The 12484-nt window shown below is 38.2% G+C and overlaps 2 protein-coding genes across 2 annotated transcripts; both read left to right on the forward strand.

Annotated features, from left to right (window-relative positions):
- Positions 1–2294: 2294 nt before the first annotated feature.
- Positions 2295–7208, forward strand: LOC113685441 (carbohydrate sulfotransferase 12). Its single transcript, XM_027202953.2, has 3 exons — positions 2295–2625; positions 4251–4303; positions 5219–7208. The coding sequence occupies exons 1-3, from the start codon at positions 2496–2498 to the stop codon at positions 6044–6046; spliced, it is 1011 nt and encodes a 336-aa protein (XP_027058754.2). The 5' UTR covers positions 2295–2495; the 3' UTR covers positions 6047–7208.
- A 213-nt stretch (positions 7209–7421) lies between these two features.
- Positions 7422–12484, forward strand: LOC113685468 (two pore potassium channel protein sup-9). The gene is made up of 2 exons (XM_027202981.2): positions 7422–8941; positions 11331–12484. The coding sequence occupies exons 1-2, from the start codon at positions 8647–8649 to the stop codon at positions 11897–11899; spliced, it is 864 nt and encodes a 287-aa protein (XP_027058782.1). The 5' UTR covers positions 7422–8646; the 3' UTR covers positions 11900–12484.

Consider the following 12484-nt stretch of genomic DNA (forward strand, 5'->3'; position numbering starts at 1 on the left):
GGCTTTTTGATGAAAGAGTTTCCATTTCAAAATGAAGTGGAAAAAGACATACAGTCTGTAGACAATCACGAACTCATTTGTATAGTCACACAAAAATATCAGATTTAAAGAGCTAATGAGGCTTGAATACAAAATAAACAACGAAAAAGAAAACCGACTGATCTCTGTTTTAAAGCATGTTTTCATGACACAAAGAAAACTCGATGAGATCTCACAACATTCGTTACTTTGCGGGGCAAATTAAAATCTAGAAATAATTCCATGGTGTAGTTTTATTCCAATTTCGCGGATTGATTATTTTACAGGTAATCTTTGCTTTAGTGCGGTTTTGCAAATTAATCTACCGAACATGTCGAAGAAATAAAACAATGCATTCAAAAAGTTCATAATGGGTGACGAAATGACATTAGCGCAAGCTTACGCAGAGAAATTTCTCCTACGCAGCATCTGTCATTAATTGATCGAAGTCAAATTGTGTCTCATAACACAATATTTCTTCCAGAAGAAAATGTGTTGTTTGAAAAGAGATAGATCTTTTGTTATTGATAAAAAATTTTCCTCCTGCTGCGACGAACACAAATATTTGTTAGCTTTTTCTCAAAGGAGGAAGCTTAATTGCCAAAATACTACTATTCTTGGCCGTTCAGAGCGTTATGAAAGATCATTTGGGTAACATCGCAGCCAATCTGTGTCAATAGTTCTTATCGGCTTTCACTATTAAAGGATCATAAATTTCAAATGCGCTTCGCCGCACTTTTTCTTTCAACAGATCATGAAAAAACTCATTTCTCTCGAGGTTATGAAACAATTGAAACAGACTTAAATGGGATTAAAATTTAGCTTGAGTATAGCAGTCCCTTCGGACTTAGATTGATGATTTTCAGAGTTTTTTGAATACATAAAGTTGACATTTTTATGTAGGTTTGGTATTTTTTAAATACATTTCCTATTTTCTACGGACAAAAGAAGCTGCTCGTTAGAAAATTTGGTCTCTTTTTGTAAACTCACTCGAAATATTAAACTTCTCGGAAAACGTATAACTGAAGTACAATTGGACATAACTGAGTAAATTTTGAAAAAAATTATAATAAACCGGTAATATTGACATGATATATTTTTCTACCTTGCAGTTTAAGGGTGCATTTCTTCCCGTAAGCCCGCTCTAAGTATCATCCTTTAGGGAAACGTAGCTGCTGAGATCAACAGTTCTATGTTCCAACTACTCGTGACTTCAGTCGGAATCTGAAACTCCCAATGTCTATCATTTTAGTCTCCTTTGATTTAATCGCTTTGTCGTTATTCTATAAACTTGTATCGTCTAAAGCAATTTCTAGAGAGAAGCAAGAAAAGCCATTCGATTGTGTTTCGTTTAATGCCCCTCCGTCGGAGAGCCCGCAGTCTCTATGGCTGATCAACAATTTAAAGATCGGTTTCCAGGACAATTTCCCCGTACTTAACCCCATCCCCTGATTCTATCCTGACCTTGTCTGAGCCAGCGAGCAGACTCTTATTATTACCGCTGCAGGATGCGCGTTTGTCTAGATCTGCCCGCAGGAAAATTTTAGACGAGTTGGAAATGCGAGCCTTTTACTTGTGACGTGACATTCACTTGGCACATGAACTGTGATCGTGTAATTGGAACGCCAGACCTAGTGTCCTCAATTTGGCGCAAAAAACCTCCACCCCATTTTATTCCATGGAAATAAAATTTGATGCCTGTCTTGTTTTGAACACCTAAGGCAATAACTGCTTCTTTTGCCCTTTAGACCCTCTCAGAGTGATTAACATCTTATTTTTAAAAAATCATAAATTAGTGAGCAGCTATGCAAGCATCAAAATAAACGCGTTTCGTCTGACAATAGCAGACTTCCTTAGGGAACGTTGAATAGGGTCTTAATAAGTAGAGTAGATATTTTCGATCCTCACACATAGTTTGAAGCAGGTCTGTGACACCCAAACACATCACGTACTCTTTTACATGTAACGTTCGAAAAATGTCACGCATGTATAACATCTTTGTCACACCTTGCGAACACTTTCTGCTTGCTCGAGAACTTGAAGCTTATTGCGCTCCTAGCTCAGGTAGCTAATGCGCCGAGTCAAAAAAATAAAATATTTTTATATTAAAAAGATGAAAGTCGATTAGAAAATATTTACATCTGAAAGTAATCATTTCGAAAAAATTCTCTTGCATTATCGAAGAGTCAAAAATTACGCTTTCGGGAATAAAGGAAATAACTGATGGTTAAACAAATTCTCCTTGTCAGTATCGCAGGAAATGTTTAGTGCATACGAAGGCAGGATGTATAGCGTCTGATTTCAAAGTCCGTCCCCTCCTCGCCTTGGTCTAATGCCATCACTACCGATATCAACGTGCTTCCAAATTGAACACGCTCTTTGAAGTGGGATCTTACCCGTGACTGCCAAGCGTTTCGATTTGAATAGGTTATTCTTGCATTCTCTTCATTAATGTTTCCGTTTGCTCTCTGTACGAAATGCCAATAGCCTCGCAAATCAGACGAGGTTTCTACGGTGTTACAACGAAAAAGCCGGTTCGGACGGCCGCCGCTTATGTGATATCTTTGGTGGTCGGAATTCTGTTGCTGAGGAGATTGTCGCAGCGAGGTACGTCGAGTTTTCAGCGTAAATTATAAATTCAAGTTGTGTTTAATTTTACTCTTTTATGCCCGTGGGATGTATCGTTTATCGCGAAACCAAACTAACTTCGGTTTATTGTTTTACCATCGAGTAACTTTTTGTAGATGTCTAGTGTTACATAATGGACATCGATACCGAAAAAAAAAAACAAAAAAAAAAAACAGAACCCTCATGCCAGCCAGTAGCTACCTATTTTTTCCCAAACCCATAGCTTTAAGTTTTATCTGGAATGGCTTTTCTGTCAAGGCATCACTAAAATTAGAAGCCGCCATCATAGTATTACACAAAGGTATATTGATGAAAGAATTCGCGATCACGAAAAATGGACCTTGGCCAATTATACTTCTGATTATCTGCCTAAATCGTTCCCACCCTCGGTGAGGTGTTTCCCTACCCCGTTAATTATTTTCTTTTACTCTTTGTTGATAATGATTTCGTTTTATTTGAATTTAATTTCGGACAGATTAAGAGGCATTTAAATTGCGACAGTTCTTTCAGATAACAATATCCTGCTGTTGGCAAACCAACAGATATGTCACAAATTTACGAAAACTGGCTTATCCAACAGATTTATACTTTGAGTAAAATTATTTCCTTTCAAACATTGATCCGTTTTCCGCCCAAAACACAAAGCAAACAATAGGTTTGTAAACCAACAACCGTGATATCTTGGGCTGAGATGTAGTAATAATATAACTTTGTCTTGCGTGACTCGATACATCACCTTGACTGTGTCACGCTTCTAAGTTAATACACGAATAGCCTCACTGCTTCCTAAATCCCGAACAATTAAGTAAATCTGCAAAATTTCGCAGGAATAAATTGAAAATTCAAAATTTAGTGTCACACCTCGTCAACTTTGAAAAGGGGGGAGGGGAGTCCCACATTTTAGTGATTTCGAAACGAATTCCTGTTTTATCTTTTGTCTACCTCCGTAGATAAAATTATTTATATACTTTTGCTTATTGTTGCTAAATTTTTGGGGTTCATATTTTGAATACTAATTATGATTTTCGGCGCCGCGTGACTCGACGATAGTTTTTTTTTTAGCGGAAACACCAATAAGACAAGTGGAGAATTGTTTCGGTCCGTGGATTCTTTTTCCATATTCCTAACTTATCTGGGACGATGTCATTATTTATCACAATGGGGGGGGGGGGGGGGGTCTGGAGGATTTTGGGCCGGGGAATTATGCGGTTTTTAAGAGGGAACGGAGAAGGAGATCAGTCGTTGCCAAATGAGAATAAAGGGCAGGACTGTAGGTAATTGACTGCCATTATCAGGTAAATTTCATCGTGTCAAAGCCAACCCTCACCTCCCCCCCCTTCCGTGCCTGGGGCCATATCATTCTCTAACTCAGAGTACTTTCCAAATTATACACACGCTAAAGAAACTTAGCCATGAAAATAAATTTCATTGCTGCTAAAAAGTAAAGATCTAGAATTGTGGAAAGGATTATTTTTTTTTTTCAGAACACAAAGAGGAGTTTTAATAGAGAGTTGAACGAAGCTTAGTGAGATCTAAAGGGGCCAAACTCATTTGATACTTTGTTTTTTTTGTAATTCTATTCATTTGGTGTCTTTTTATTTAAGATTACGAGGACACAAATTCTAGTCTAACTACAGCTGCACATGAGCACAAAACAGTAAGTACTTAACCTAACCGTCTAACAAAAAGACATTGGAAAAGCCTTGATCAACGATTGGGTAAATGCTACAACATAAATCAAAATTCTGAAGTGTTTGACTATTGTTACCCTCTTGGGGAGCAAAGACCTCTTAAAACTCGACTCACTATCGATGTCTGACTTGTTTTTCTGTTGGTAGAAGCACTTTTTTAAGGTGGCATTAGTGACAATTAAAGTCTTGTCAGTACCTAAATTCCTCCCAAAAGTCATGTAGTAGTTTCATTAATTGTCACTTGCTTGTAAAGATGAGAACATGACAATCTTACCAGTAAGTCTTGCATTGGTTCTCTTAGGAACTGATCATTATTTATCGACGGGGGGGGGGGGGAAACTAGCCCCCCCTCCGTTCCCCCTGAAAACGATCTGATCGCCTAAAAAAACCTTCGATTCCCCCCTTCCAGCCGATAAATAATGGCTGTCCTTATTGATCGGGATTTATTACTCCAAGTTTATAGTTTATTTATTAGCAATACTCCTCAGTTCCTCTCTCAGACAAAAACCTTCACAAAGACTAGCCACTAAGCTGAACACGAGTATCGAAGCACCCCACCCCCCACGGATTCATAAGCCAGACGGTCGTGCTTTTTACGTCAACTTCGTTATTAGGATCTGCACCACGTAGCTAGACAGAGGACGCACGTAAAGGAGAGGAACTAAGAAACAAAAAAAAAGGCGCATTTTTATCGTAATCAATGTATTTATGTTTCTTTTAAAAGTTATACGCCATAAGCCTTAAAGATCTTCTCTGGAATGCTTAGCTATTTAAAAGGAAGGATGCATCCAAACACGACTGCCTTGAATTGGTACAAGCTTCCCTCAGCATTTTCAAGTTTCAGTTTTCTGTAGCAAATCACAGTTCGTTTCATGTTACAGGTGAACCAAGACAAGATCCAACAAGATCGACTTGAACGGATCCGAAATTACTGCAATGCATCAAGAAACAACAAGAACATCTTTCACAAACTTCCTAATCGAAATCACTTTAACTTTGTCGTTAGTGAGAAGCACAAGTTTATTATCTGCTATGTGCCAAAAACCGGCTGCAGCCAGTGGAAAGATTTACTTCTAAATGTTCTTGCAGTTCGCCCGGTTACACCGAACCATGACATCTCTTTGTTTGATTATTCAATCTTTAAATTCTTGAACGAGTTTTCAGTAGAAGAAAGGAAGAAAATGCTGGAATCTTATCAGAAGTTCTACTTCGTTCGGGAGCCATTTGAAAGATTACTATCGGCTTACCGGGATAAATTTGTTGGTAAAACGACTCACTTATATGAGACAGTTGCCCAGAAAATAATTCAGAAAGTTCGCGGTGTTGGTCGAGACAAGGAGAACGGTGGAAGACCAACTTTAGCAGAATTTACCACTTATCTTAATCAGTTACCAGACCCTTCCTCGTGGGATATGCACTGGCGCCCAGCCCACCAAACCTGCTACCCATGCGCCGTTGGTTATAACTATGTTGGCTACTTTGACACCATCAAGGAAGACGCTGATTATATTTTAAAAAAGTTACAATTGGATGACCAGTTTCAATTTCCAGCATTTAGATCTCACACTTCAGTGTTGCTGGAAAAACACTATTCCCAGATCCCACTGCACCAAATTGTCAAACTCGCAGATATCTACCGGGAGGACTTCGAAATGTTTGGTTTCAAGTACCCCGCTACCATCAAAAAGCTCTTTAAGGACTGGGTATGAGATATCGCAAAATTAGAGAGGTTAGGGACCAGTCACTATTTTTCGCCTGGATTTGGGGGGGGAGGGTATTTCGCCAATTAACTGCCAATGGGAGGGGAGAAGCATAAGAATATTACAGAGCCTCAAGGGGGAATCAGATAAATTTTATGGCGACACAAACGAAATCCTCCGACCCACTCGTCCCCCGGTGACAAATAATGACAGGTCCCTCAGATTATATCAAAGCAAATTAACGATATATATTCCTTACAGAGGACAGATAGGTTGGCGGAATCTATAGGAGATGAAGTTAAAAGGCTAAATCTCTCATTTCCTAGGGAACTCCGTCTTCCCACGTTTTACTTCTAAAACAAAACTGATTTGGGACATCATAGATCAATTCAGAGATACTAGGTCTTCTTCTCAGTTGTTATTCGCTCTTATTACGCAACGCTTTCAGCATGCTGGATTCTTATCAAAAGTCCGCCTCTGTGCGAAGTCGTTGCTAATGGCGCCGGAATTAATTTTTTTCGGGAATAGGATCCTTGTTTTTTTCAGTTTAAAACGATGGCATGGGAAATGATTCGTAACCGCAGTGATAGCAGAGGCAACAAATAGAGCAAGAAGAAGGACATTCCACGGACGAGCTTTGCTATTGTAAATGACTTGAAAAGGAGACTTGACGAGGACACGGATAATTTTTCTTGGTAAAATGAACCCAACACCCCCTTTTTTCCCTTTTCTTGCCATGTCCAAGGAAAACCTAATTGATGGTTGGAATCTGTGAGCCTAGGGCAGGATTTTGATAAAATCAATATTTAAAAAAAAAATTTGAAGACGGTGGGAAAATGAAATTGTTTTCCAGTGCGGGTTTAATTTCCACTAACGACCAACTAATCGGACGGAAGAACATTAGAATATAAGAGGAACACAATATCCTCGTTTATATATTTAATGCCTTTTTTTTAGAGGGAACCAATTCATAAGTGTATTCCATAGTGCAGTACTGTTTGTCTGTTCTGTTTTAGATCACAGACATAATGATGTTAAAATTTTCAAGAAAAACATACCAGACTTTACAAGCCAGAGAGGAGTGTGTTACTTATTTTCTCATTAAATTTCGATATTCTCCGTGCACTAAAACTAAACAGACACACGGTTTAATGGAATCTTTTTTTTTTTTTTTTTAATAAAAAGGACAAAGAACTGATGAAAGTGAAATTACAAGCTTGCCTCGTTTTGATCAGTGGCTCGAGGATTTGTTCTATGTCAGATATTATTTAAGACGCCAGGAGATCTTCCCATCTCGTCTCTTTTTCAGAGAGAAGCTCCTGGTAAATCTTTCCTACTCTCGAGCTCATTCCGAAATAATTTTTATAATAAAAACAGTGCGTCGTCTTGGACCAAAGAAAAAATATCTTTAAAAGAGGTTGGGTCTATACACTAATCGATCGTAGGAACTACCGAGTACAGCGATCGAAGAAGTAGTTTGTTTTAAAGAGGTCATCACCATTTGACTCGGAAGCGGAAAAAGTTGTGTGTGGGTTAAAGAGTATAAAAGTGCCACTAGATCGAAAATGAATGAAACTGTATACTGTGAGTGGGCAAATTTATTTCATTCTCAAAACCTTCTGTTGATAAAGAACCGGTTCTTTGGAAACAAACCTCGTGAAAATGTTTTTCAGTCAATGATTCGCAAAGAAATATCACTTGAACTTAGTACAATAAAATATTCGATCCTCACTTTGTCTGACCTCGTCCACAATTAGTTCAAATTGATAATGAAAAACTTTGTGGGCGGGGAGGTTTTTAACTCATTGATGGAGCAACATTGGACGCAACTATTGTCTCGTGACGTGTTTAACCCCATACATGCTATCTGAAACTGAGCAAAGATTATCGGCGGAAAGGTAGCTAAAAGTCGTAATTGCGATCGAAACAAACCGTCTCATTAGTGTGACACACTATCATAAACTAATTTTGATTTTGTTTGGTGCCAGTTGGGACTAAGATGGGAATGACGTTGGTTCTCTTTAATAGGACAACCGGCGATTTGCTGTGATAGATGGTTTCCTAAAAAGCTTTTTATAGAAAAGAGATTCCGAGTATTATTTACCATCTCCAGAGAGAGGTCAAATGTTGTTTGAAAGAAAGAAAAGATTGATTGACGTGTTTTTAAGTAGGGAAGGCCCTAATTTCCTTTTGTATTATCTCTGAAAAGGAAAAAAGTTATCACCAGCGTAAAAAAAACTCATAGAGAGGTCAAACAACGACAAATCTTGCCTTAACGCATCGATGTCGATGCAATACTTCGTGGGAAGGATTACTAATTTATTTCAAAAACTTCGCCGACGCCTGTCGGGCAAAGGTGTTGTTTACAGGCCTTTTAAAGTCACGTTAAAAGTTTGCTATATATCAGATTACAAATCCTCTTAATAAATATTCATGGGCAAATGTTCACAAGTCTTTTTGTTTTCCGATTGGTTATTCAGTCAACGTCGCCAAGTCGTAACAAAGGGTTTACGCGCCATTCAAAGAACTGAGTTTACCGTCTACCTAGCGAGTTCACGCATCTTAATTTTCGACTGTAAACTCGAGTTAAATCGATAGCCGGGTTTAGGATGAAAAAGGAAACAAAGCGACTGTTAATTCGGGGGATTCTTTTCGTGCTTTATTTAACATTAGGCATGGTGGTTTTTAGACAACTCGAATCCCACAACGAACAACTTGGTATACGGAAGGCGAAGAGAGCTATAGAAGACATGTTGGTTAAGTACAACATAAGCCATCAAGAGATGAAAGAATTCGTTGAAATCATAACCGAGGCAGAAAGTTGGGGCTTCACAAGTGGATGGTTAGAAAAATGGAGCTTTATCGGATCACTTTTCTTCTCCGGAACTGTCATCACAACAATCGGTGAGAATATTTTTTTTAACATATATATAAGCTTATTGCTTATAATCTGATGCCGTGAGCGATGAAAACTCACTTTAAAAAAAAGTTTAAACTGGACAAAAGCCATAAAGTAAACTACACTTATTTCATGACAAGTCGGTTATACCATTATTTCATTTGGAAGAGACGTTTTCTTTCATATTACTATCGAGTCTAAAACGCCGGTAAAATGAGACAACCTATTTTTCCATAAAAACATTTTTTTCTTTGATCGAATTACTTTTTGAATTGGCATATTATGAGAAAAGCAATAATTTTCCTTCCTCAAGACTAAATGAGAGTACTAAATGGTTGGGGAAGTCAATGTTTTGTCCTAGTGAAATGGCCTTTTACATATTGCGAATATTTAAATAAACTTTTCTTTTATTACAATTAATAAAAAAAAGGGATTGTAATCGAAATTATGTAGGCGAAAAGCTTCGCACAAAAAAAAAGCAGTTAAATTGTTTTGGGATCAAGCAGCGGTTAATCGCGGTAGTCTGTTATACAAGAGAAATCGTATGTTATGTTTTAAAGATCTTAAGTCAAATTCAAATTAGCACGTGGCAAAAGTTAGGTCAAGGAACTGTAAATAATAACACGAGAGATGGGCATAAATTAATGACAAAAGCGCGTGAAATATTTGTGTATGAATGACAATATTTCTCTACGCTGTTCAAACACCAGTTCATTTTAAAACGTTCTCCATTAATCATTTTAAGTTTGCACTTACAAAGTTGTTAAGGCTGTCTAATTACAAGCGCAAAGTTGAAATTTGTTCAAGTTTATTTCTGACGCTATATTTGTAACGCCCTCTGTTTTGACCTCAATTCTTTTGAGGGATTTTAACACTTTTCTAAATGCCTTTTAAATTCATCCTTGCTTTCATTAATTATTGAAAAGAACTGAAACGATGTACACCTGTTTGAGCAACCGAATGTTTTTATTTTTTTTCACAAATCATCTAAGACAATACTTTTTTTTTTTAGTTTTCTTTTAAAGTAATCATAACCTTAAAAAATAGTTTTATTTTGATTCCTTTCTTCCAATATTTACACGTTGCATGATGCATGATTATGCTAATCCCTTACAAATGGCTCCCATACGATCGTACGAATCGGTCCGATTGCCTCCGTTTTTGAGTCGACTGGGATGATTCGGGCGGTCGTATGGACATTACGCACGTACCCGGTTCTATTCGGATGATCGAGGTACTCGCAAACTGATTCATTGGTTGACGATTGGCCTATATTCCAGATAATCATCCTTGTCTCTTTAATGAGCTCTATTTGAAACGATCAAAGAGTATGGTCAAACTAAATTCACAGAGGCAGTGCGTCTTAGCGCATGTAAGTCTAGAGATTCTTGTAAGAGGCAAATGCTATCAGCAATCAGAAAGGTTTTTTTAATTTTGCCGTTTTACACCAAAGCATGACGAATAAAAGTATAAAAGCATGTCGACAAAGACAGAATCAAGCTGAAAAGCTGAATCCCTCATTATTCAAAACTAATTCCTTCTCAGTTAGAGAATCTCGGCTTGCTTCTCAGTGTATTTTTGACCACAAGGATCTGGTGACTTGTGCGATCCAGCGTGCAATTTTTAAAAACCTCCAAAGAATCCCCGTATAAAGTCAGTGTGCTATGGCGCGAGTGGGGCTGTGCAAAGCTGCACTGCTCTGTATGTGGCCATGCGACTCTGATGCAAAATACAAGAAGGCAGATTTGGAGGCGTCCGTATGATAGAAAGCTAATCGAATGAGATTAAGAGAGCCAGACGGAAAGGTATTTGGCTTTAGTAAAAAAGATCTCGCGCAAAACCTGTTCCCATCTGGCCCTCTTACTCAGTCAAAAAGTACATGGTACATCGCACGTTTCTTGAATGTTTTGATGGAAAGCCCGCTAGACGCCTCAGGGATGTTCACGCGAGCAAAACTTACAATATCCCCCTGGAATCTCCGTAGAAGGTAGTGATCTGAAAATAACTGGAGAGGAATAATGATTCTTAGAACGTCAACCTATGAGCTTTATCTTATCTTCGTTAGATGCGATCAATAAATGGAATCTAATCGTTTGTCTCCGATATTCTTTTTATATGCATTGCGAGGTTTCGACTGCGTACTGCCTTTTTCAGCCAGTAAGGTCGACTGGGTACGCGTCACACCGTGAAACATTTAATTCCACAGTGACTGGCTCGATTTTTAAAGCTCTGATTAGCGCATTTCGAAGATGAGTTTTCACACAGATCGGCTGTCTCACAGTTCTACTCCTATCTTGTTTCTTGGGCATCCACGCCTCTCGTCCCATTCCACTCTCCTTGTTTAAGTTTGTGAATAATGATTATCTGATATTCTATGTTTCTCTTACTGGATAGGTTATGGACATTTCGCTCCAAGAACGTTGTCAGGTCGTCTGTTCTGCATGGCTTACGCTTTTTTTGGTATACCGATCACGTGGTTGATGCTGACGTCATTAGGTCGAAAAATCGTGGAGCACATTGGCTTGGCACTGCAGAACAGAGAATGCAAACCAGAAAGCAAGCTGTTCAGCCTGTTTTGTCTGCTTGTTGCCATACTGCTGGCAGCCGTTGTTATGGGCATCATCGCCATAGTGGGAATGTTTGCAGAGGACTGGACATTCTTCGAAGGAATATATTTCGCTTTTATAAGTTTAACCACCATCGGATTTGGCGACTATGTTCCCATGCATCCAAAGTTTGATCCTGAAGATGCAGAGCGATCTTCGTTCGTGATCTCTTTGTTTGTTTTATTTTGTCTTTTGTTGTTTTCCTTCGGGCTTGCTGTCAACACTAGTGTTCTATTATCGATACGAAAAATCATGGAAGATAAGGCAATTTTTGGTTTTCAATCGCTATACAGTACGGATACTGACGGAGAGACAGACGTTGAAGAGGAAGTAACTAGAATAACAAGATTAGAATGACTTGGACTTTATTAAGTTATTATTTTAACAAAAAGGGAGAGTTAAGTAAGTTAAACAGGCAAAAATAACTCATCAAATGCCAGACCCCTCATCACTTTCAAATAATTTCAAACTCAAATAATCTGATTTCTTGGAGAAAGAAATGCACTTAACTCGCGTTTTGCTTGAACGTTTGGGCCGAAGAACGGAGGAACAGCGCAAGGAATTAATAAAATTGATGACACAGGTGTGTTTGCCCATTTCGAGATTCCCTAGAGATCTCCGTAAAGCGAAGCTGACGAAGAAATCATTTCTTTATTGAACAACTTAAAAAGAATTTCCTTCGATTTAAAGCCCTAGATGAAGCTTAATCCTATCTCGTAAAAAGATAATCAGGGATAAAATATCTCAGTACCCTGAAAAAGAAATACCGACCCACAAGGATTTAGCAGCATGCGGAGATGTTCCCTGAAGACAACAAGACAGCAAATAGAATAAGTTACCCGCGGAACCAGATTCCGACCATCTTTAAAATAAGTTGAGCATTCTACTTCTGTTGCAATAAACTTTATGTATTGTTTTAAAATAAAAGCAAAAAGTTCTCTA

The sequence above is a fragment of the Pocillopora damicornis genome, chromosome 2 (assembly GCF_964200805.1).
Source record: "Pocillopora damicornis chromosome 2, jaPocDami1.2, whole genome shotgun sequence".
NCBI classification, from domain to species: Eukaryota; Metazoa; Cnidaria; class Anthozoa; order Scleractinia; family Pocilloporidae; genus Pocillopora; species Pocillopora damicornis.

What these genes read in the sequence shown, in the direction of transcription:
- LOC113685441 (XM_027202953.2), top strand. Translation starts at nt 2,496, where the DNA reads ATGCCAATAGCCTCGCAAATCAGACGAGGTTTCTACGGTGTTACAACG. An exon ending in GAGGAGATTGTCGCAGCGAG is followed by an intron (nt 2,626 to 4,250) that starts GTACGTCGAGTT and finishes TTTTTATTTAAG; the next exon opens with ATTACGAGGACACAAATTCT. An exon ending in CTGCACATGAGCACAAAACA is followed by an intron (nt 4,304 to 5,218) that starts GTAAGTACTTAA and finishes TTCATGTTACAG; the next exon opens with GTGAACCAAGACAAGATCCA.
- LOC113685468 (XM_027202981.2), top strand. Translation starts at nt 8,647, where the DNA reads ATGAAAAAGGAAACAAAGCGACTGTTAATTCGGGGGATTCTTTTCGTG. An exon ending in AACTGTCATCACAACAATCG is followed by an intron (nt 8,942 to 11,330) that starts GTGAGAATATTT and finishes CTTACTGGATAG; the next exon opens with GTTATGGACATTTCGCTCCA.